The 23,632-nt window shown below is 43.7% G+C and overlaps 2 protein-coding genes across 6 annotated transcripts in view; one reads left to right on the forward strand and one right to left on the reverse strand.

Moving 5' to 3' along the window:
* Nucleotides 1-26: 26 nt before the first annotated feature.
* On the reverse strand, nt 27-16,810 carry slco1d1 (solute carrier organic anion transporter family, member 1D1). Of its 4 annotated transcripts, none has more exons than XM_019896382.1 (16): nt 16,400-16,810; nt 16,150-16,262; nt 15,869-15,946; nt 13,124-13,265; nt 12,907-13,039; nt 11,068-11,192; nt 10,841-10,987; nt 9,952-10,050; nt 9,534-9,782; nt 9,032-9,196; nt 8,607-8,802; nt 7,852-8,017; nt 7,524-7,773; nt 6,769-6,886; nt 6,573-6,697; nt 27-808 (listed from the first exon to the last, which is right to left on the reverse strand). In XM_019896382.1, the coding sequence occupies exons 3-16, from the start codon at nt 15,920-15,922 to the stop codon at nt 723-725; spliced, it is 2,055 nt and encodes a 684-aa protein (XP_019751941.1). In that variant the 5' UTR covers nt 15,923-15,946; nt 16,150-16,262; nt 16,400-16,810; the 3' UTR covers nt 27-722. The 4 variants fall into 4 exon arrangements, with proteins under 4 accessions (XP_019751941.1, XP_019751943.1, XP_019751942.1 ...); XM_019896384.1 differs by having other exon boundaries at nt 15,869-15,965; XM_019896383.1 differs by having other exon boundaries at nt 16,150-16,810.
* A 678-nt stretch (nt 16,811-17,488) lies between these two features.
* The window catches only part of LOC109531861 (proton myo-inositol cotransporter), a 39,396-nt gene continuing 33,252 nt past the window's right edge, over nt 17,489-23,632 (forward strand). The window contains exons 1-2 of one of the 2 annotated variants that reach the window (XM_019896388.1): nt 17,489-18,010; nt 21,695-22,253. In XM_019896388.1, coding sequence (XP_019751947.1) covers nt 21,722-22,253 — 532 coding nt within the window. In that variant the 5' untranslated portion in view covers nt 17,489-18,010; nt 21,695-21,721. Of the gene's footprint in view, nt 18,011-21,331; nt 22,254-23,632 lie in introns of those variants that run through there. The other variant, XM_019896387.1, reaches the window with a different exon arrangement.

The following is a 23,632-nucleotide window of genomic DNA, read 5'->3' on the forward strand; positions in this document are numbered from 1 at the left end:
CTGTAAACCAATAAAGTGAGTCACTCTGGCCATTAACAAATTACAATGAAGTAAAATAAGAAGACAAAGCCAAAACAAACAAAATGTGCCAAAGTTTGATGGCGCGTCTCATTTCGTGGGCCAGTACGTTTATGATGAAATTAAAAACAATGTGGAAAAAACAGTGAAACAATTCATACAATCGTACAAAACATGAAGGGATATCACTATACAAATACACTTGACTCAAGATATATATTCGAGATGATCAATGAGGCTACATAAATGCTCGGTGATGATCAAACTGTTCCAGAAGTATTGACTCACTCGGGCCTGTATAATGATGTGATGTAACAGTTCTGTGCGCAAGGACACACAGAAAGTCAGAAGCTGTAACTGAATGGTATGACGCAATTTTGATCGCTCGCACTTCCCCATTTTGTTATATTTAACCACTTTGCTCGTTTCCCCGGTACAATCCTTTTCAATACAAAACACAAAACATAAAAAGAAGCTCTTGTTAGAGTTACTTAGTCCCCTTTGACTTAAAGTAGTTCAGTGAAGTAACAGCAGCCCCTCGAAAAAGGTTGATACTGCCTTGTAATAGCAGATAGATGCCACAAGAGGGCGGCTAAAAACTACGACCGATATGCCAAAAGATGGCGCCAAAGCAGCATTGTGAATGCTTTTTTTTTCAGCGAATAACAGATAAGAGGATCCGAAAATACCCTTTGGGGCATTTGTTAAATGGTACTTTCCTTGTCTGTGTTGTCTTTATTTTGGGCTATATTGATATTAGCGTGTCCATTCACTCCATTCTCCTCGAGTCCTTTTTCTTTGGCTTGCTCCCTCAATGCTAACTTCTTCTGCCTCTGGACAAGTTTGCGATACAGACCTCCCCACATCATGTTCGACAAGAAGTACAGACCGGTGATCAACCCCATGAATGTCCACCTGGAATGTATTTGTACAGTTAATTATCAAACGCCGCATCCATTTTGATTTGCGTCGAAATGTTACTGTACCTGAACGCATCGGCATCATAAAGTCGACACGCGCCGCGGCCCCCACACTGCTTGGTACCCCACTTCAAACAGGTCCGGTCAATCAGGGCCCCGAAATATATCGGAGGAGGTATCCCACCTGTAAGATATTCACAGATGTTATTAGGGAACCAATTCTCTGTTATTCACTGAAAAAGTAAACTTTTCCCAGTTTTTGTGCTTAGGCCATAGTCTTGTCGAATAGAAATAGTGCTTTGGCGCTATTTTGTGGCGTTTATAGGCAATTACAAACCTTTATGGGTGAGATTCTGGGATTTTTGGTATCCGGCAGAGCTCAATCAACCGCTTGTGAACTGGACTTACATTTGAAAATGGGTATCTGTATTTTCTACCCCACATTTTGTCAAAATAAGACTTTCCAACTTTCATGGAGGACGACAGAACAAATGTAAAAAGACAGACGTATGAAAAGGTAAATATGACTGAATATGATGCTAAGCTAATGGCTATGCGTTCCATACGTCTGTCTCCCTTATAGAAGATGGGAAAGTCGCTAACATGGCCGTCACGTTGCTATGTTGTTTTTGCCTGTTTGTCTGTTTATTGATGACAAAAGTAGCACAAAACAGAAACCCATGACGAGACTTTGAAAAGGTACTGAACGCTATTTCTGTCAGTTGAATCCGCCCTCTACTGATCCTAGGGCCATCGAATCGAGGTTCGAGTGACTTAAATGCAGACTGCGAGTAGTTTTGCCACCTCTGCCGATGACTCACCCAGAGTTCTTACGATCAGCGTCTGCATTCCTAAAGCCAGAGCCTTCAAGTCTTGTTGTATGGACCTGAGGAGTACGATGTAGCCCGGGGTGCCTCCGCACGCTGATATGAAGGAGCCCACCACGGACAGAGCCATGTAGATTTTGAAGACCCGGTCACAGTTGCTCTTCCTGGAGCACTGGCCCAGCACTGCTGACGTATTTTGGCTCGGACTGATCATTTCGGTAATACAGGAGCAGTTATGGAACACCTACAGATGCAGGGGGAGGGGAAAAGGGGTGTAAACTGATGTTGGGTGTTGTTATGGCAACCCTTTTTTTTCTCCTACCATCTCCTTCCCAGTGCCTGTGGAGGTCTGACACCCAGCCAGACATGGAGAGGCATACGTCATTCCATTGTAAGCGCACACTGGATCCCACTGTTTCATTGAGCAGGAACAGCCGGCGTTGCATTGTGAGAACAATGTCTGTGGCTCGTAGGAAATGTCCGGGATTCTGGTACAACACAGATGTCAGATTTGTTTTTTGTTTTTTTTGGATGCAGATGACAGCAGTTTAAAGTATGTTTGCCATTCACAAATACAGAATAAAGTAATCCCCTTTCTATCAGGAGTTCAAGATTATAGTTGTTAATTATATTTTGGTTTAGCTTTTAATGACTGTACATCGGTTGTAATTCCACCATCGGCCACTAGACGACACACTTATTTAGTTTGAAACAAGAAGAATAAAAAAGGAAGTAATATGCTGGACTGTAGTTTAGCACAACTTAGTTTTTGAAAATTATTGAATGTCAATTGTTGTCATCCTGCTTTTTACGCCTACAGAAAGCAACAGCTTTAGATCAGTTTTATTAGGTACATCTTTGGGCATGATTATGGATTTATATTTTGTTTGTTCATTTGGATAAAACCAGAATGTTTTTTTCGGGGGGTTTTTCTGACATTTCTGTTTGGGGCTTTGTCACGAGGTTTTCCTTGTGTCAACTATGTGTCTTGACTCAATCAAGGTTGGGACCTACTGACTTAAATGCCACGTCTCCGAAATTACTGATGGTACAGTCTGTGCAGTACTGGTCACTCACCCTTGATATGTGACGGTGAGACCAGCCACTTCTGCACTCTCGCAATGAAGGAAGACCTGCACGACCAGCAGGCAAAAGGCGCAAAGTGACGCCGTTATGGACACCCTGGCCGCCCCGATCACGCCCAGTTTGAAACGCTTCAGAACAAAACCTCCAGTTATGATCCCCAAGGCCACCGCTGGCAAATTGAGTATACCTGCGGAAATGAACGGATTTTAGCGCTTTAACCCTTTTCATGCACCCTGTAGCCTGATAACATGAAAGCCTCTCTACTGAAGTAACCGCTGTCCCTGGAAGGGTTAAATATGTACATAAAATTTCTCTCCACTGTAACAATGACCCCAAAGAAGCACTGCTACTGAGAAACACAATCACACTTCCCTTCAATAACATCATTGTTCCCATGAGGTTTGCATCCTCAGTACCTATGAGGAAAATGGCCTTGGAAGCCGACTGGCCGTAGATTTGCTCCAAGAACTTGGGCTTGAAGGTGATCATGCCCATGAAGCCGTTGACGGCCACCAAGTAGGTGAGGATCATCAGCGAGTAAATGCTGTTCCTGAAGAGTCTCTTCAGAGATGGAATAAAATCTGAAAACAAGAAAACATCCCATATTCACCTTTTTTTTTTTTTTGCAATATTCCAGTTGATTTTATTGCAATGTACATCCCAAGGCGATTGTGGTCGCTGCATCGTTTTGGAGTCCCTAAAGCTGTTAGATAACTCCCAAACTGAGGCTAAGTGTCTGGACTCTGGTTTAATTTTGAAGGTCATTCAACTTTTGCCCAGATGGCATATTGGCGAGTTACTTCAACAAGTCCATGAATTCTATCAGTTAATAATTGAACATACGAATCCCCAAAATCTATCAGATTTGCTCTTTAAACTTGGCACACGGGCCGTGTCTTTTGTAAGACCGCGTGGTACCTTTCGCCATCTCCTGGAATGTCGCTTCTTTCTCTTCGTGTTCCTGGTCCGGGAGGAAATTATCCTGCTCTGCCTCTGTGGCGAGCTCCAGACTTTTATTCTGGTCCTTCTCCTTCCCCTGCTTGGGTAGAGACTTGGGTAGGAACCAGAAGGGGATACTGGAGAGCAAGATAATAGTGCCGGTCGCGATGAAACCCAGCCACCAGGCCCCAACCCAGCGAGAATCCTTGTAGTTGATGGTCACGCTATCTAGGAATGGGAAGCGTTTCGAGAAGGCAAAGTTAGGAAAGGCTCACTGGTTTTTGAGCCTCCATGTTGACCATGGTACAATATCTCTTACTGATAAGGAGTTATTTCACAGACAAGCGAACCCATCACAATGGTTTAAAAAGGCAACGGGGTGACTGTTACTGCGCACCTAAATTTACGAATCCAACGTCCACGTAGATCTTGGCGAGGAAGGATCCCATCATGTAGCCAAACATGGGGCCCATGATTCCAAGCAGATACATTTCAAGGGGTGGACTGGCTGACTCCAAAATAAAAGTAATGCAGTCGAGATGGAACGGAGGCATTGATTTTTCTTTGTAACTGCTGTTATTTGATTTACTTTCGCCATCTGGCTACACCTCTATGCCCCTGTGGTTCGCGTGTCACCACACAGCACAACAAAATGTAACCCTTACGGGCACAGCGGTGACTACAGTGGACAGCTTATCATGTTATCAGGTTACCGGTTCTCATTTTTGGTGCATGAAAAGGTTAAAGTGTCCGTATGTAGTTTTACCCAGCTCAAAACTGCCGTCGATAAGGCCGACGCGTGAGCTGGAGAGGTCCTCTTTGTAACTGCTGTGATTTGATTTACTTTAGCATTCTGGCTAGGCGTCAATGCCCCTGTGCTTCATGTGTCATCACACAGCACAAGAAAAGTTTAACCCTTTCGAGGACAACGGTCACTGCAGTGGACAGCTTATCATGTTATCAGGTTACCGGTTCTCATTTTTGATGCATGAAAAGGTTAAAGTATCCGTATGTAGTTTTACCCAGCTCAAAACTGCCGTCGATAAGGCCGACGCGTGAGCTGGAGAGGTCAAAACGTCTCTCGAGCTGCGTGATGGAGCTCTTGACGAAGGTTCCCGCCAGGGTCTTGCAGAAATAGGCGAAGGACAGCGCCGCGATAAACATCTAGACAAACATGAATGGATTTTTGCTCATACCCACATTCTCACCCAAATGCTGTCACATACACATACAAATGGTCTGAAAGTCAGTCAAGTGAATGTTGCTGGCATTTTTTTTTTTTTTTTGAAAACCTCAACAGATACCTTGAGAGTTGAGATGCCACGCCGGCGTTTACCGCTAATCTCTCCGTTGGAGACGTAGAGAGCCAGCTGGCTGGTCATTTTGGTTCTGTCCTCAAAGGTTTCCTCCATCTTGAAGTCAGGTTTTCACCACTTTAACTTGCTGCTCTGTGTGGAAATCCAACTGGGCCGCCTCTTCAGAAACAAAGGAAATAATCCTTGTAAAAGCATCGTTCAAGCGTGAACGCCTTGACTTCAGGGTGATTGTCCATGGAAAGTAGTTCTGTCACAAAAAGGCATCTCACAAAATGCAAAGTAGTCCCAGGATGAGGAAAGATGTATTGTTTACATGCAGGTACGGATGTATCTAGCAAGGGAGCTAGCTGTCTAGCTCCCTAGCTAGTTAACTCGATAGCTAGATAGATGGATAGCTGTGTAGCTAGCTAACTAGCTAGTTGATAGCTAGCTAGCTAATTAGCTAAGGAATAATTTACTAAACTTACAAATGTTCTTCAAACCAACATGTTTTACATTTCAGAACTTGCAAAGTAGGCATCTTTTGCTTTGATTACAGCTTTGCAAACTAATTAGCGTCCTCTCAATCCCTTCCATGAGGAAACCACTTGAAATGGTTCTCCAACAGTCTTTAAGGAGTTCCCAGATGTACTAAGCACACGTTGGCTACTTTGATTTCACTCTGCCGTTCAACTCTTCCCCCGACCATTTCAACTGGGTTTAGATCAGGGGATTGGCCACATCGCTCGACCAAGCGCTCCATCACCTTCCGTCTTGCTCAAATAGCCTTGCTCCATACTTCACTATAGGAACTTCATATACATATAGGAACCATCCGCTCATTCCGGGTCACAAATCATCATCCACATCATCAAACTGACAGAGAAAATACAAATATTTCCAAAGCTGTCATCTGGGCAAAAGGTACCTACTTTTAAAAAATATATATAAAACATATTTTAGTGTGATTAATACCGAATCAGAGGGTGTTTCCAAATGTTTGATTGGTCCTGTACAGTAGCAGGAGCCATCCCTCATGTTGATTTCATTTTACGGAATAACCTGAAAAACCACTGCGACATCTCCGTCAACACCACAGGTGTTTCTCTGAGTATCTCACTGAAATTTGACATGACTTTTTTTTTTTCTAAAACTGAGCCCATAAAAATCAATCCACTAATCAACACGTGTTTGTTTTTCCACTGCTATTAATCAAATTCATCCAAATCTGAACATGTCACATTAACTTATCGGTCATAAAAATGGCATGTATAGAAATAAATGAACAAATGAACAAGTGGAATCCAGTACCTAGTGCATCCTCAGGCCCGTCTCGGGGGACTCTTCCCTCCTGTCGAGGCCACCGGCCATCGCGGGGTGAAAAAAAAAAACAAAAAAAAACAGACCTGCTGAGCCAGACTTGCTATCCTGCAGCTTGTGGCGCGGGACAAAAGGCCGTGCACATTTTTATTCATTCTCCTCGAGTCCTTTTTCTTTGGCTTGCTCCCTCAATGCTAACTTCTTCTGCCTCTGGACAAGTTTGCGATACAGACCTCCCCACATCATGTTCGACAAGAAGTACAGACCGGTGATCAACCCCATGAATGTCCACCTGGAATGTATTTGTACAGTTAATTATCAAACGCCGCATCCATTTTGATTTGCGTCGAAATGTTACTGTACCTGAACGCATCGGCATCATAAAGTCGACACGCGCCGCGGCCCCCACACTGCTTGGTACCCCACTTCAAACAGGTCCGGTCAATCAGGGCCCCGAAATATATCGGAGGAGGTATCCCACCTGTAAGATATTCACAGATGTTATTAGGGAACCAATTCTCTGTTATTCACTGAAAAAGTAAACTTTTCCCAGTTTTTGTGCTTAGGCCATAGTCTTGTCGAATAGAAATAGTGCTTTGGCGCTATTTTGTGGCGTTTATAGGCAATTACAAACCTTTATGGGTGAGATTCTGGGATTTTTGGTATCCGGCAGAGCTCAATCAACCGCTTGTGAACTGGACTTACATTTGAAAATGGGTATCTGTATTTTCTACCCCACATTTTGTCAAAATAAGACTTTCCAACTTTCATGGAGGACGACAGAACAAATGTAAAAAGACAGACGTATGAAAAGGTAAATATGACTGAATATGATGCTAAGCTAATGGCTATGCGTTCCATACGTCTGTCTCCCTTATAGAAGATGGGAAAGTCGCTAACATGGCCGTCACGTTGCTATGTTGTTTTTGCCTGTTTGTCTGTTTATTGATGACAAAAGTAGCACAAAACAGAAACCCATGACGAGACTTTGAAAAGGTACTGAACGCTATTTCTGTCAGTTGAATCCGCCCTCTACTGATCCTAGGGCCATCGAATCGAGGTTCGAGTGACTTAAATGCAGACTGCGAGTAGTTTTGCCACCTCTGCCGATGACTCACCCAGAGTTCTTACGATCAGCGTCTGCATTCCTAAAGCCAGAGCCTTCAAGTCTTGTTGTATGGACCTGAGGAGTACGATGTAGCCCGGGGTGCCTCCGCACGCTGATATGAAGGAGCCCACCACGGACAGAGCCATGTAGATTTTGAAGACCCGGTCACAGTTGCTCTTCCTGGAGCACTGGCCCAGCACTGCTGACGTATTTTGGCTCGGACTGATCATTTCGGTAATACAGGAGCAGTTATGGAACACCTACAGATGCAGGGGGAGGGGAAAAGGGGTGTAAACTGATGTTGGGTGTTGTTATGGCAACCCTTTTTTTTCTCCTACCATCTCCTTCCCAGTGCCTGTGGAGGTCTGACACCCAGCCAGACATGGAGAGGCATACGTCATTCCATTGTAAGCGCACACTGGATCCCACTGTTTCATTGAGCAGGAACAGCCGGCGTTGCATTGTGAGAACAATGTCTGTGGCTCGTAGGAAATGTCCGGGATTCTGGTACAACACAGATGTCAGATTTGTTTTTTGTTTTTTTTGGATGCAGATGACAGCAGTTTAAAGTATGTTTGCCATTCACAAATACAGAATAAAGTAATCCCCTTTCTATCAGGAGTTCAAGATTATAGTTGTTAATTATATTTTGGTTTAGCTTTTAATGACTGTACATCGGTTGTAATTCCACCATCGGCCACTAGACGACACACTTATTTAGTTTGAAACAAGAAGAATAAAAAAGGAAGTAATATGCTGGACTGTAGTTTAGCACAACTTAGTTTTTGAAAATTATTGAATGTCAATTGTTGTCATCCTGCTTTTTACGCCTACAGAAAGCAACAGCTTTAGATCAGTTTTATTAGGTACATCTTTGGGCATGATTATGGATTTATATTTTGTTTGTTCATTTGGATAAAACCAGAATGTTTTTTTCGGGGGGTTTTTCTGACATTTCTGTTTGGGGCTTTGTCACGAGGTTTTCCTTGTGTCAACTATGTGTCTTGACTCAATCAAGGTTGGGACCTACTGACTTAAATGCCACGTCTCCGAAATTACTGATGGTACAGTCTGTGCAGTACTGGTCACTCACCCTTGATATGTGACGGTGAGACCAGCCACTTCTGCACTCTCGCAATGAAGGAAGACCTGCACGACCAGCAGGCAAAAGGCGCAAAGTGACGCCGTTATGGACACCCTGGCCGCCCCGATCACGCCCAGTTTGAAACGCTTCAGAACAAAACCTCCAGTTATGATCCCCAAGGCCACCGCTGGCAAATTGAGTATACCTGCGGAAATGAACGGATTTTAGCGCTTTAACCCTTTTCATGCACCCTGTAGCCTGATAACATGAAAGCCTCTCTACTGAAGTAACCGCTGTCCCTGGAAGGGTTAAATATGTACATAAAATTTCTCTCCACTGTAACAATGACCCCAAAGAAGCACTGCTACTGAGAAACACAATCACACTTCCCTTCAATAACATCATTGTTCCCATGAGGTTTGCATCCTCAGTACCTATGAGGAAAATGGCCTTGGAAGCCGACTGGCCGTAGATTTGCTCCAAGAACTTGGGCTTGAAGGTGATCATGCCCATGAAGCCGTTGACGGCCACCAAGTAGGTGAGGATCATCAGCGAGTAAATGCTGTTCCTGAAGAGTCTCTTCAGAGATGGAATAAAATCTGAAAACAAGAAAACATCCCATATTCACCTTTTTTTTTTTTTTGCAATATTCCAGTTGATTTTATTGCAATGTACATCCCAAGGCGATTGTGGTCGCTGCATCGTTTTGGAGTCCCTAAAGCTGTTAGATAACTCCCAAACTGAGGCTAAGTGTCTGGACTCTGGTTTAATTTTGAAGGTCATTCAACTTTTGCCCAGATGGCATATTGGCGAGTTACTTCAACAAGTCCATGAATTCTATCAGTTAATAATTGAACATACGAATCCCCAAAATCTATCAGATTTGCTCTTTAAACTTGGCACACGGGCCGTGTCTTTTGTAAGACCGCGTGGTACCTTTCGCCATCTCCTGGAATGTCGCTTCTTTCTCTTCGTGTTCCTGGTCCGGGAGGAAATTATCCTGCTCTGCCTCTGTGGCGAGCTCCAGACTTTTATTCTGGTCCTTCTCCTTCCCCTGCTTGGGTAGAGACTTGGGTAGGAACCAGAAGGGGATACTGGAGAGCAAGATAATAGTGCCGGTCGCGATGAAACCCAGCCACCAGGCCCCAACCCAGCGAGAATCCTTGTAGTTGATGGTCACGCTATCTAGGAATGGGAAGCGTTTCGAGAAGGCAAAGTTAGGAAAGGCTCACTGGTTTTTGAGCCTCCATGTTGACCATGGTACAATATCTCTTACTGATAAGGAGTTATTTCACAGACAAGCGAACCCATCACAATGGTTTAAAAAGGCAACGGGGTGACTGTTACTGCGCACCTAAATTTACGAATCCAACGTCCACGTAGATCTTGGCGAGGAAGGATCCCATCATGTAGCCAAACATGGGGCCCATGATTCCCACTGTATGGATGCAGGCTGACATATCAAGGAAAGCACAGACAAAAATTATGATGGTTCAATAAAGTTAGGATGTTTATTAAATCCCCTTGCATGTTTACCATCTTAAAAATGAAATCATGATTCCAACTGTGGGTCTGTTACTTTGATGCACAGTGGTGCCTCGAGATCCGATTTGTTCTATTGACATGCTTTGACTCTGAACACTCATGGTTTAAAATCTAATCCTAACCAGCTTCACCAAAACGTTGTTTTTTTTTTTTAAATAAGGTCTATAACACTGTGAGACCTCCTCTATTAGCATTAAGCTAGCAGACTTTGAGGCAAAGTCATTTGGTCGTTTAAAACGTACAACAGGTGATTCTCTTCTCTTGGTTTGATGTTTACTTTAACAGTACCGTAATTTCTGGACTACAGAGCGCACCTGATTATAAGCCACACCCACTAAATTTTTAAAGGGAAAACATTTTGTACACGTGTAAGCCGCACCTCTTGATAGGCCGCAGGTGCCCATATTGTGTAACATGACATATTTACTTAGAAAGACAATACACAGGCGGCCGTGAGAAAAATCTTTATATCGCCTGTGAGAAAAATCTTTATATAAGCCGCTTCATTAAATAAGCCGCAGAGTTGAAAGTGTGTGACAAAAGCCGCGGCTTATAGTGCGGAAATTACGGTACGATTGAGTTGACTGCCACCACACATCGCGCAGATCCTATCTTTGCTGTAACTCCAGCGTCAAGCAAAAAAGATAATGATAAATGCTGAAAGTAAAGTCCAGGAAGAAGAACAACCCATCACAAACCCAAGTAGAAAGGAGTGTTCTCTTCTTTGGAAAAGTCATCCAGGTAAGAAACTCCCAGAGGCATGATGGGCGTCTCACCGATCCCTCGCAGCATGTTTCCCAGGAACACATAAATCCACATGGACGAACCAGCAGCTTTCTCACAATCTAAGGGTGTTGAGCATGATTCAGAATGGGAAGTAATTGTCGATGATTATAATGTAACAATAGTTTGCTCTCTGACGTACCTGCTTGGGCAGTTAAATCAGGTACGTCGTCCACATCGGTCAAACTGTGATTGGACGAACATGGCAGAATGCTCTCTGTGCTATTGATAGCAGAACTGCGAGTCATACTCGTCTCATATTTGTACCTAGAAGAATAGACAACTTCAGTCTTTGATGTACAAGACTCACAAAAAAGTTAGGGATGATGGGTTTGCAAGTGAAATTTCAGATTTTACTGCTAACGCACTCAAACCGATGTGAGTTTACAGTGATCCCTCAGTTATCGCGGTGAATGGGGACCGGGCCGCGATAAGTGAAAAAACGCGAAGGAGGAATTTTTGTACAAGTGTATGTAGGTAGCAGCATGTTTAAAATATTTAAACAGTGATTATACTTTACATATATCAAACAAAGACTACATCAGTACACGTATTTACTGAAATGTTTAATTATAAAACCATATATAGTAATTAACATTCATCAGGATTGCCTTTGAGAGAGGCGGAGACTTGTGATGGTGGCGTAGAAGGCGACTCTCACTTGATGCTCTAAAGGTGTATCCGCCGTTAGCCTCAAGCTAGCTCCTGGCCAGCTATCCCCGCGCAGCTAATGTGTTTATGATTACACAATTAAGCAGTATTGATGAGGAGGAGGCGAAGAGAAACGGGCTGCTGCTTTCGGTGAAGCCCAAGCACAATCTCTCTCTCTCGAGCATGATATTTAGCCAGCTAACTAGCTCTCCCTCTGTCACTCTCTCTTCTCTCTGACGCGTGATATTTAGCCAGCTAACTATCTCGCTGTCTCTCTCTGAAGCATGATATTAAGCCAGCTAGCTCTCTCGCTCTCTTTCTCTCTGAAGCGTGATATTTAGCTAGATAGCTCTCTCTCTCTCTCGAGCATATTTAGCCAGCTAACTAGCTCTCCCTCTGTCACTCTCTCTTCTCGCTCTCTCTCTGAAGCGAGATACTTCGCCAGCTAACTATCTCTCTCTCTCTCCCTCTCTCTCTGAATCATGATATTTAGCCAGCTAGCTCTCTCACATGCTTTCTCTCTCTGTAGCGTGATATTTAGCCAGCGAGCTCTCCCGCTCTCTCTCACGCTCTCTCTCTCTGTAGCGTGATATTTAGCCAGATAACTATCTCTCTCTCTCTCTCTCTCTCTCTCTCTCTCTTTCTATCTCTGAAGCATGATATTTAGCCAGCTAGCTCTCTCTCTCTCATACTCTCTCTCTCTGAAGTTTGATATTTAGCCAGCTAGCTTACTCTCTCTCTCAAGTGTGATATTTAGCCTGCTATCCCTTTCGCTCTCTCTCTGTCTGTCTCACCTCTCTGAAGTGTGATATTTAGCCAGCTAATCATCTCTCTCTCTCTCTCTCTCTCTCTCTCTCTCTCTCTCTCTCTCTCTCAACAGAAGAGACAGTCTGCCAGAGAGAGGCAGGCGAACAATCAGTCAACACCGTGACGAGGCACAAGGGAAGGTGCTGGGCGGGGCTACGAAGATGCGCAACCAATCAGCTCATGGGATAAATCCACTCGTGCTGTGTCATTGGTCGACATCGTGCTGGAAACCAATCATGCGTACAGGCATGTACAAAACCTGTGAGTCTTTCGTCATTTTTTTTCTGAATAAAGTACTCTGGGGAAAAAACCTGCGATGTACTGAAGCCGCGATAAATAAAGCGCAATATAGTGAGGGATCACTGTACTTGTTTTGACCGTCTCTTCATTTCATTGGTTCGTCTATTCATTTCACCCGGAAGCCCACTATACCTAAACCTTTTGTGAATAGTGTCATTCTTCAGTTGTAATGTTTTTTTTTTTTTTTCAGGAGTGACCATTGTGTAAGAAGGTGAGTACTGACGGGCCCTGCAGAAAGTGAGGGAGGCTAATGACGAAGGAGCCAACCGCCATGACTAAGCAGCCGATCGCAATCAATCTGGGACGGTGGAGTTTAGCCCCAAAGTAGCTCACGAAGGCTATCACCAACAAGTTCCCTTCAAAAGAAGAAGCAATCTTATGAGGGAAATGTATTTTTTTTTCCTTAAAAAAAAAAAAAAAAAAGAAATCCCTGGACTAACCCATTTCAAAGCTGCCATCTATGACCCCAATGAGAGAGCTGGGAATGTCGAAGCGCCTCTCAATCTGGGTGATGGAGCTCTTCATGTATGCGCCACCAAAAGCTTTGGCGAAGTACACAAACGCCATGGCAGCCAGAAAGAGCTGCAATGAAGGAGGGGGTGGGGACAGATATCGTACAAAAACTACTCAGAAAAAGTTTTAAGATGTTCAGCTTTTGGGTGAGATATCAGGATGAACCTAAAATGCTCGAGAACATTTACAGGTGAAGTTAATTTTACTTTTTCTGTACTTTTGAATGCGCATGTCCAAATTTTCAAGGAGTTCAATGGCAAAATTCAGTAAAGGGTTTTTTTGGACATCCAATCCAGTGCCTTTCTGTAACTCCTCCCGTTTCTGCTTCAACATGCTGATTCTACTTGACTTGGAGAACATCCTGTTTTAAAGCCTCACCAGTGAGATACAGTTGGCCAATGGTTAGGTGTCCGCTTAGTCTCGTGATGAAGATGACGGTTTAAATCAGAGGTGTCAAACGTACGGCCCGCGGGCCGGAACCGGCCCCAAGGAGATTCAATCAGGCCCCCAGGATAAAAGTGAAAAAATGCACAAAAGACACGGAATTAATATTTTTAATAAGGTGCAGTTCATGGAGTATGCGCTAGGGCAGGGGTCCCCAACCTTTTTTGCCCCACGGACCGGTTTATGTCAGACAATATTTTCAGGGACCGGCATTTAAGGTGTGGCGGAAATAATACAACAAAATAATATGGTATGAGCTGCATGAAAACTGTGGTGTTTTCGAAATATAATAATAAACACAAGGAGCGTCTAATCTGGCCTCAACACTCCAATCGCTATGGCAATGTTTAATGCCTTCAAAATACGATACAACGCAAATTCAAAGTGCATGAAAATGACGACTCACCACAGCACCGAGCTTGATTTTCTGCAACCAGACGGTCCCATCTCGGGGTAATAGGAGAGACAATGACACCGCAAGTGTGTGGTTTATGTCCAGTCTACTTCGTAATTTTGTTTTCGTCGCCGTTGCTGCATAATCCCCCCCGCCTCACACAGGTAGGGTGTCGGAAATAGCAAAAGTGCTATTGTGGCAATCTCAGAGTATTCAGACATAACTTTAATCCAGTTGTCTCGAACGTACTTTTAAGGCCGCCGTCATTTGCGATCTCCAGCAGTTTTTTTTACTCATTTGCGAGCTCCGGTGTTTGTTTTTAGCCTAATTGGCCGCGTTACGGAGAAGCGTGGCTTGACGTGTGTCAAGCTGGACAAGAAGAAGGCAACAGCAGTCTCAGTCTGTCACTGAGACAGACCCAACACAGCAGACGCTATCAAGGACATGTGAATACTTTATTCTTTACACATTTAATAGCATTCTCATTAGTTTGTAAGGTGTAGGCAGGGATTAAATTTAGATTTTGTGTGCACGTGTATGGTTTAAAAATTCCTTTCTTTCGAAATCTCGTTGAATCTTAAAATGCATAACTATATTTTTCAATACCAATTACTCGTTTGTTAAAGTTTTGTGCCTTTGTACAGTCAGTGGGATCAGTTGCAATCCATATATGTGAACGACAAAAGTAAATTGCACATTTGTCTAAGGAAATCTAAGGTGCTTCATGAAAGGTTTTGTAAAAGATATGTTCATTAAATTTCAACATTTTCCTAATGTTCTTGTGCTTCTTTAGACCAAAACAAAGGAAAGACATGTTATTTTAATTATTTGTAGCAGAGTATGATACAATTGTAATGGTCCTGCCCGCTTGACATCTACCAAGGCCATATGTGGCCCACATTGTGAAATGAGTTTGACACCCCTGGTTTAAATAAACTTTGAAGCAAGACATTCATTGGCCATTTCGTGGAATCGTGCTGCGAATTTTGCCATAATGCTGCTTGCTACAGAACAGCAAAAAGTCAAAAGTACCGAAACATGGAACAGCCCTAAAAGGTCAAGAGAATTTTAGGTTCATCCTGAAATCTTAACTGAAAATCTAATTTATTCTGAATTGTGTTGAGAGAATATACCATATCAGAAAAGGATGCCCACTGGCATATGTTCTCGGTGACCAAGCATTTAAAATTGAAAAAGAATTTCATTCATTTCCGTAAAAATAAATAAATAAATAAATAAAAGACAAAAAGCAACATTTTGGTAGAAAACTGAAATACAGTGGTATACCTCCATAGTGAATTTTTGTGGGTTGAAGGTAATCCAGTACTAATTACAGTATTTTCAGGTACAAAAATCCAATGAAATTCAAATTAAAAAAGCAACACGATTTAATGAAAAAATTTGCAATTACGCAGTGTTTTCATGTTTTTTTTAAGTAATTATTAAATCCAGGATTTAACATCAAATATAGCATTTAAAAATGATGTTACAACATTTTTTATGTAACCATGTGTTTGTTTGTTACAACTCATGTTTACATAACACAATTCAATCCAAATACATTATCAGGCCGCGGGCCGATAACCCTTGAGGACATCAGAAATGAATTTCCTGATTATTGGATATGATTATGGTCTTTCCTCTGTTGCCCAGTTATGGGAGAGGATAAGGTTCGAGAAGCAGTTTGATTTTTTTGGTCAAGCCTCATCACGTTTTTTTGTTTTTTTTCCCCACAAGTTTGCAACAACGTGCACGAGACTTTCCGTCGTGAAGCAATCCTGCAAATTTTTAGTCCGTGTTTGTTTGTTATTTCGGCGAGCTTGTTTGCACTGACCTTGAGCTTGGAGCAGCAAGAATCACGCGGCGGCTTGTTGGACTCTACACTCATGATGCTGCTGTGTTTTCAAGCAATCTGTGTGAAAACATTTTTTCTTTGACTATAAACAAAACAACAACAAAATAATCATGCACCTACAGTCAACCACAACTGGCCATCTGTCAAGAGAAAACACGACCAAGTCTTGTTTTCTCGCAACAAGATGAACTATGATTTTCCATCAGTCATCTTTTTATTTTTATTTTTTTGCTCGACTGGTGAAAAAAAAAAAATCTTACCTGAGAAGCAGCAGTGGTCCTAAAAGGGATGGAAGTGATGTGAACAAATCGCCTGCAGGCTTGTTGTACCTGGCAGGACTTTGTGCTGGAGGTCGAGCCTTATCACAAACAAACTATAACATCACCTGTAATCAGTAACCTAACCACTCATGTATGCATGTCAATCATGTTGATAAAAGGCCCCTCCAATGCGCTGTCTCACACACACACATACACACACAGAGGGAAAAAAAAAACGTGACAGCTCTACCTGGTTAAGGTCCAGCCCAGGAAGACTCGGGGCAAACAACACGCCGGGCAACCACAGTTGCACATCCTCCCCCCACCCGTGAAGATCACTCGTGAGTACGCAGCACAACAAACAGCAGCAGCGTGAAGCGGGTCCGAGTTTATTCAAAAAGCCCATGTGTGTCTTTTACTTGACTGTTTTTCCAAACTCAAATGCCTTCCTGTCCTGGAGAAGCGCCGCTTTTGTACGGCAGGGAGTTCCCCTCCACCCCCCTACCTGCGCCGGATCAAAGTCTTCCTGCCCTATTGATAGCCATTGTTAGGGACTTTCTTTTACTGAATCCAATCATGCTTACAAACAGGGTAGTATCATATCTTCAATCATTGGAGAGATTATTTTCATGAATTGGTGAAAAGTAACGAAGTCCAAAAGGTATTTAAACTTTTACATGGAAGGGATTTATTTAATTTTTTTTTTTCTTTTGTGGGGTGAGGGTATTTTGGTATGTTGAAAAGCATTTCCAACGTGAATTAAATCAGGAAACAATTTAGAATTTGGAATGGAAATGAAATGAATCTGTTTTGTTGAATGAGTCACTGGGAATGAATAGAGAAGTTGGGTGAGAACTGTAGCAGTGAAAATTTTGAGGGGGGGGTTGCAAATGGAGATTTTGGGCATGTTGAAAGTCATTCCCAGGATTAATTGAATGAGCTGAAAATTTTGAATTTGGAATGGAAATGATGTGAATCTATTTATTTGAATGTGTTACTGGGAATGAACACAGGATTTTGGGGAGAACTGCAGTGGTGAACATTTTGATTTTGTGGGGGTGGGGGGGGGGTAAAATGGACATTTGGGGCATGTTGAAAGTAGTTCCTAGGATCACTTGAAAGAGCTGAGTATTTCGAACTTGGAATGGGAACAACCTGAGTCTGTTTTGTTGAATGTGTTATTGAGAATGAATTGGGAAATTTTGGTGGGAACTTTTTTTGGGGAAAATGCAGAATTTTTCATACATCTGAATTTGTGGCATTTGAATTGAACAAGCTGAACATTTTGAATTTTAATTGGGAACAATGTGATTGTCTTTCAAGAAGTCATTGAAAATGAATAGGGATTTTTTTTTTTTGGTGGGTTTTGTAATGGTGAAATTTTGGCATGTTAAAAATTGTGAATGGTGGGAGTTGAATGGTTTAAATCTCAAATGGGAGCATTGTAAATGTGTAATGTTAAACGTGCAGTTGGGAATGGATGATAAACTATCTTTTCGGTAGATTTGGCCCAATTTGGAAGGAATGGTGAATTTTTGATTCAAAAATTTTGAATTTTTGAAATTTCAGAAATAATACCCTGCGAGACATGAATTTTCTGAACATGTTGGGAATCGGATGAAAAGTCTGTACGTAGATAAAGGCCGACAAAAAAAGTGGTAAGAATAATAATATGAAATAATCAACCGACACAAAAAATGGCTAGCAAGGTTCCAGTCGTCAGAAAATTAGTCTAAGATCCCTGTAGACAGTAATAAAATAAGTTCACCATTGTCTCCCTTTCTTGATCACAGTCCCAGGTGGCATTTCAGGGCCTGAGTGGTGACTCCGCCTTGGACGTGCAGCTGCATCCTTCGTTAAGGTGAGTGACTCAAGGACAACCGCAGCCGTCCACCAGGCTGTCAATCATCTGTCATCAGGGGTCGGGGCCCGATGGGGAATGGAATGTGTCGTTGCCAGGGACAACATATTCCTTTCCGTCAGATGTCACGTATGGCCATTCGATGACACATCTGGTTGGGCGTGATTTGAGAGAACTAATCGCCGGGGATGCACCCATGGGGCATCTGCTGGGCACAGCTCAAAAAGGCAACGTGGCTCACTGTTCGCGTGGGCTCACTACCTGTGGGAGGGGCCAAAGGCGTCAGTCAGGCGCCCTATTAACTCTTTCAGGACAGCGGTCACTACAGTGTACAGCTTATCATGTTATCAGGTTCGAGGGTGCATGAAAGAGTGAATTGGACATAGGGGTTAAGGCATGGTGTCAAAGTTAAGGCCCGAGGGCCAGATCCGGCCCACCACATCCTTTTATGTGGCCCGCAAAAGCAATTCATGTGTCAACTTCCACGATCCTTTCTCAAGTCTGAACCGAAATGTCACATTGTGAAGGTTGAAATTTTGCATTCATTTTGTTTCCCTGTTTACACTTGAACAATAGTCAAACAAACAACAAACACGTCACAAGGCACATTGACAGGTTCGACGAAGGTTGAAGTGACAACCGAAACTGTCAGCTCTGTAAGAGTTTTTCTTTTCAGGTCCTGTGGAGGGACATTCCAAAATGGTAGTTTGTGCTAACGACACAGTTGCACTGAAAGACTATTTTGATTGTTTTTATCTTTTTGAAGGGATACATTTTGATTGAGGAGGCCCGGTGCTCCAGTGGTTAGCGTGTCGACCTCACAGTGCAGAGGTCGTGGGTTCGATCCCGGCCGGCTCCGGTTTTCCTGTGTGGAGTTTGCATGTTCCCCCCGGGCCTGCGTGGGTTTTCTCCAGGTAGTCCGGTTTCCTCCCACATTCCGAAATCATGCATGTCATGCTGATTCAACACTCGAAATTGTCCCCAGGTGTGAGTGTGAGCACGGATGGTTGTTCATTGCTATGTGCCCTGCGATTGGCTGGCGATCGGTTCGGGGTGTATTATGTTGGATTTATATGTAAGATCTTTGTTTGCTCAATAAATTCCAGTATTAGAGTTAACATATTGGAAGCATTAGGAAAAAAATCCATGTCGAATTTCATCTGATTTAATCTTGTGTCATCCCAAGCACGAGGACCTCAAAAAGGTTACTGCAGTTCCCCTTCCCATTATACCCTTCCCACTCCTTAGCGGGCCCAATCATGGCCCATTATCAGGCCGTTCTCCATTTTCGCACTCAGCGGTCCGCACGCTGATTGTCTCGGCTCCAGAGTGCATTTGTGTCATTCATCGTCAGTCGTATAGCCAACGCCACATGTCCGCAGAGATTACTTGTACGACCGTGTCAGGACCAATCAATATGAGAGCGGGCAGACAATAATGACGGTTAAGTATGTCGGGCTTGTGAGCGCGGGGGGGCAGAAATGCTTTTCCAGGAAAAGCATTTGTAATCATTGAATCAGAAATGTTGAGGTCTGACTGGCTGTATATGTCTACTTTTGGTTTGCTGCTCGTCGGACAAATATGATGGCTTCATGATCTTGTTTTCAGGAAAATTGCTGGTCAATGATGCTCAATTTGGATGGCAGAGAAGAATTACTTGCGCAGGATTGCGCAAGTAAGAATTACAGAATTGGCAGCAGGTGTGCACACCGTAAATTTGCTCAGTCTGCCACCTGCTGGTAAAGCCAAGAATATGACAGAAACCATCACGAAACATACAGCTAAAAGCTACTTTCAAGTATAAAGTGCAACAAAAATGAATGTAAAGAGAGTAAAGAGTCCAAAACAATTCATAAAATGCATAATTTTAGACAGAATACTTTAAGGGATGGCCATTTTACAGTAATTCCTCGGTTTTCATCATTTATGGGGACATGAAGGAAACAAGGGAAAATGCTGAGTGAGGCTGCCATGTGTGCAGCCAATCAGCTCACAGAATAAATCCACTCGTGCTCTCATTGGTCGATGTCGTGTCGGACACCAATCACGCACCTTGAGTGAGTGGCCGTGTACAGTACAGTACAGGCATGTACAAAGCCTTCGAGTCACGTCAGCTCTTTGCAAGGAAACCTGACACGCATCAACATGAAACAATGCTGCAAGATGGCTGTATTTTTATTTATTTTTTTCAATAAAAGCGAACACTGGAGCTGCCAAATTCGAAGCACCAAGGCGCGAGGGATCACTGATACTTGTACTCACCAATACTGTGTACAGGTACCTCTAGTACTTTTTTGTGTATAAAAATTTCCTTTCACACGTTAAAAAAACAAAAAACAAAAAAACAATTGCGACCAATGACCTCTCTTTCACAGATTTACCAGGGTAGCGTCAACTAGTGGCGAGGAGGACTTACCAACTATCAGCTACCCAATACCTTAAAATGAGGCCGCTACTAGCCCAATACTAATACCTGGTATCAGTATTCGCTCATCCCTCATATCCATCCATCCATCTTCAAATCCGCTTATCCACACAAGGGCGCGCTGGAGCCTATTCCAGCTGTCAGGGAGTCCGGCAGGGGACACCTTGAACTGGTTGCCAGCCAATCACAGGGCACACATAAACTGACAACCATTCACGCTCACAATCACACCCCGGGACAATTTAAAGTGTTCCATTAACCTACCATGCATGTTTTTGGAATGTAGGAGGAAACCAGAGTACCCGGAGAAAACCCACGCAGGCACGGGGAAGGACATGCAAACTCCACACAGGAAGGGGGGAGTTGTTAGAATCCATCGTGTCCGTCCTCAATGTCGCTCCCTCTATTCTGTTTTTGGTTGCCTTTCCTTTAATTCAGTGTGGACTGGGCTTCTCCCCAATCATTGCACCTGTCTCACCCACACACCTGCCAGTCTTCACCTCGTCAGCCTCCTGAAGGCCTGTCTGAAGATCCATCCGTTGCCAAGTCTTAAACTAATCATAACAGGAAAGAATGGCGATTTCACAATAAAAAATCGCGTTGCAATGTTTCACCGTGAGATTAAAAATAAAATCATGATATTACAATAAAATTCGCAATAGAATCCGACATTGCTGTCAACCAAGACAGTGTATTGTGAAATCCTGGTGACGTTTTTACAACGTACGTCATGCAGGGGGCAGCATCCTCACATAATTCAATTCAATTCAATGCCGCAGTCGGATACGCAACTCTTTTTGTTTTTGTTTTCATAGTATATTGATTTAGAATCCGTTTTAGAAGGCCACGAACTTTACTGTTTTATTTGTGGAATCAACAGTTGTATCAAGATGTTAAAATGAGAAAGAATTAGTCAGTGACTACGAAATGAGATTATTTTTAGAGTTTCACCCCACGTGATGTTTCTATTTTGGCATTCGACTTGCAGTCTGATGACTCTCTGCCTCCTCTCACCCCCACCCCGTTTTGCATCACTCGTTCAAAACGACATCCTTGCGTCACCGTGACGAATTGTTTACGCTCCACTCCTCTTGTCTTCCCCTCCTCCCCTACCGCAAATCTCTCCATCAGGACCACAAGGAGGAAATGCGCGCAACTTTGCTGCAGCTCCGTCCGCTCAGTTTACACTCGAAAGTGGAGAGAAGCGTCGATTAGTCAAGTGTGTGGAGTTAACGCAATCCCCTATGTCGCGAAAGCAGACGGACCATGACTACAACCTGCGGAGTATGAGCAACCTGATGGGCGAGCGCTGGAGGAAGGCGAGCGACGGAGGAGAGCGGAGTCTCATCAAGGCTCCTTCCAACGCCAGCGTCAGCAGCCTGCAGGTGGCCGCGTCCAACGCCTCCTCCGCCGGCGCACCGGCGGCTGTGTCCTCCTCCTCCACCGGGGACCTGGAGAGGGCTGCGCGCAAGCAGTTCATGCAAGATGTCACGCCGGGCTTCGTCTACGTCCTGTCCGCCTTCTCCGCCCTAGGGGGGTTCCTGTTCGGCTACGACACCGGAGTGATCTCCGGGGCCATGCTGCTGCTCAAGAGGCAGATGGAGCTGAGCGCCTTGTGGCAGGAGGTGCTCATCTCAAGTACTGTGGCCGCGGCCGCCGTCGCCGCCCTCCTCGGCGCCTTCCTGAACGGGCTATTCGGGCGTCGGGTGTGCATCCTGCTGGCCAGTTTCTTCTTCACCGTCGGCGGCATCGTGCTGAGCACCGCGCCCGGGAAGGAGGTGCTCCTGGCGGGGAGGCTCGTCGTCGGAGTGGGGCTCGGTGAGGAAAGCTGCAGTTTGCAACCCTAACTGCGGTCTGTGTGTCGTCTGAGTGATGACTAGTGATGTGTTCTGCAAGTTACAAAAAAAAAAAGGAAAAAGTTGGCGAATTACATTCACGAGCCACATGTTTATTGCCATGTGCACTTGCAAATATGCAAATTTCAGGCACATCAGAATCAGAGCAATATAATGTGTGTGAGCAGTGGTGGTCCTAGTTTTGAATAGCATCCAGTAGGGACCCCCCCCCCCCCTCAAATTCTTATGTCTCTAGTTGAGCGAGAGGCTCAGGTAGAAAGTTACGATTGACAATTTTTTTTCTTATTTTTGAACCAATATTAAATGTAAAGGTATCAATCAACCATATTGGCAAGAGGCTCTTATAAGAGAGATTACATTAGGCTACTAACCATATTGAGAAGTTATCGATGGTTTGAAGTTAGACCCCCGCCCCCCGACCCCCACTCACATTAAATAACAACAAACTATAGTCACGATGATGACAGCTGTAGTCAAACCTGACTGTTTGCTCGTTCCACTGCCTTCACTTTCTTGGTAACTCCACAAGGGGGCGCAAGTTTGCATACAAACGCAAATGAAAAACGTCACGATGTCAATAGAAAAAAAAATCCACCCAGCATTTTTTTTTAATGAATTGAATTATTTTTTAAATGCAAGAAAAAAATGGTCACATTTATTTTTAACTTTTCATAATCAAACAAGTTATATTCTTAAACTAGTTGAACCCTTTCATGCACCCTGTAACCCACATATGTCAAAGTGCCGGCCCGCGGGCCAAATCCGGCCCGCGAGAATGTTTTCAGTGGCCCCTGGGATGATATTGATTTATTATTAGATCCGGCCCGCGGACCGCAGCAAGCCGAGAGCCCGTAGATCTTTTACACGCACCAAAACTACATTTCCCACAATGCAACGGTGACGCGCCAAGCAGTCGGCCGCTTTATTTAAATATTTATTCGTCTAGCAGTCGTTCCCATAAGAGTGACATTAGCTTTCAGATACCCATCAAAAATGGCAAAACGGAAGGTGGACACTGAGAACCGGGGGTTTCAAACAAGGTGAGAGTCGAAGTACATGTTCATGGACGTAGCTGGAAAACCTGTGTGTCTTCTGTGTGGAGAAAGTGTGGCGCGATTGAAATAGTGTAATCTGAGACGACATCATGAAACGAAACACGCAAACAAGAACATGGACATGGAGGGGGAAGGGGGATTTCATTAAAAACGGTATACTTAAAGTTTGTGACGAAGTTTACCCCGAAAAAAAGCAACTCTTTTTAAACGTGAGTATTAGCAGAAACACAATTGCAGTGTTTCTGCAAAGATACGGCGGTGCGTGCTGCGCAGTTTGACGGTTTCC

Source organism: Hippocampus comes, unplaced genomic scaffold, assembly GCF_001891065.2.
Source record: "Hippocampus comes isolate QL1 unplaced genomic scaffold, H_comes_QL1_v1.1 scaffold196, whole genome shotgun sequence".
In the NCBI taxonomy this organism is placed as follows: domain Eukaryota; kingdom Metazoa; phylum Chordata; class Actinopteri; order Syngnathiformes; family Syngnathidae; genus Hippocampus; species Hippocampus comes.

Bases quoted from the DNA above. Each gene is read 5' to 3' on its own strand.
- slco1d1 (XM_019896382.1), bottom strand. From the start codon at position 15,922: ATGAGTGTAGAGTCCAACAAGCCGCCGCGTGATTCTTGCTGCTCCAAG. The intron at 11,193-12,906 runs GTCAGTACTCAC...CTATTCTTCTAG, and splicing joins CCTCACTTTCTGCAGGGCCC to GTACAAATATGAGACGAGTA. The intron at 809-6,572 runs GACTCGAGGAGA...CCAAAGAAAAAG, and splicing joins GGAGCAAGCCAAAGAAAAAG to GACTCGAGGAGAATGGAGTG.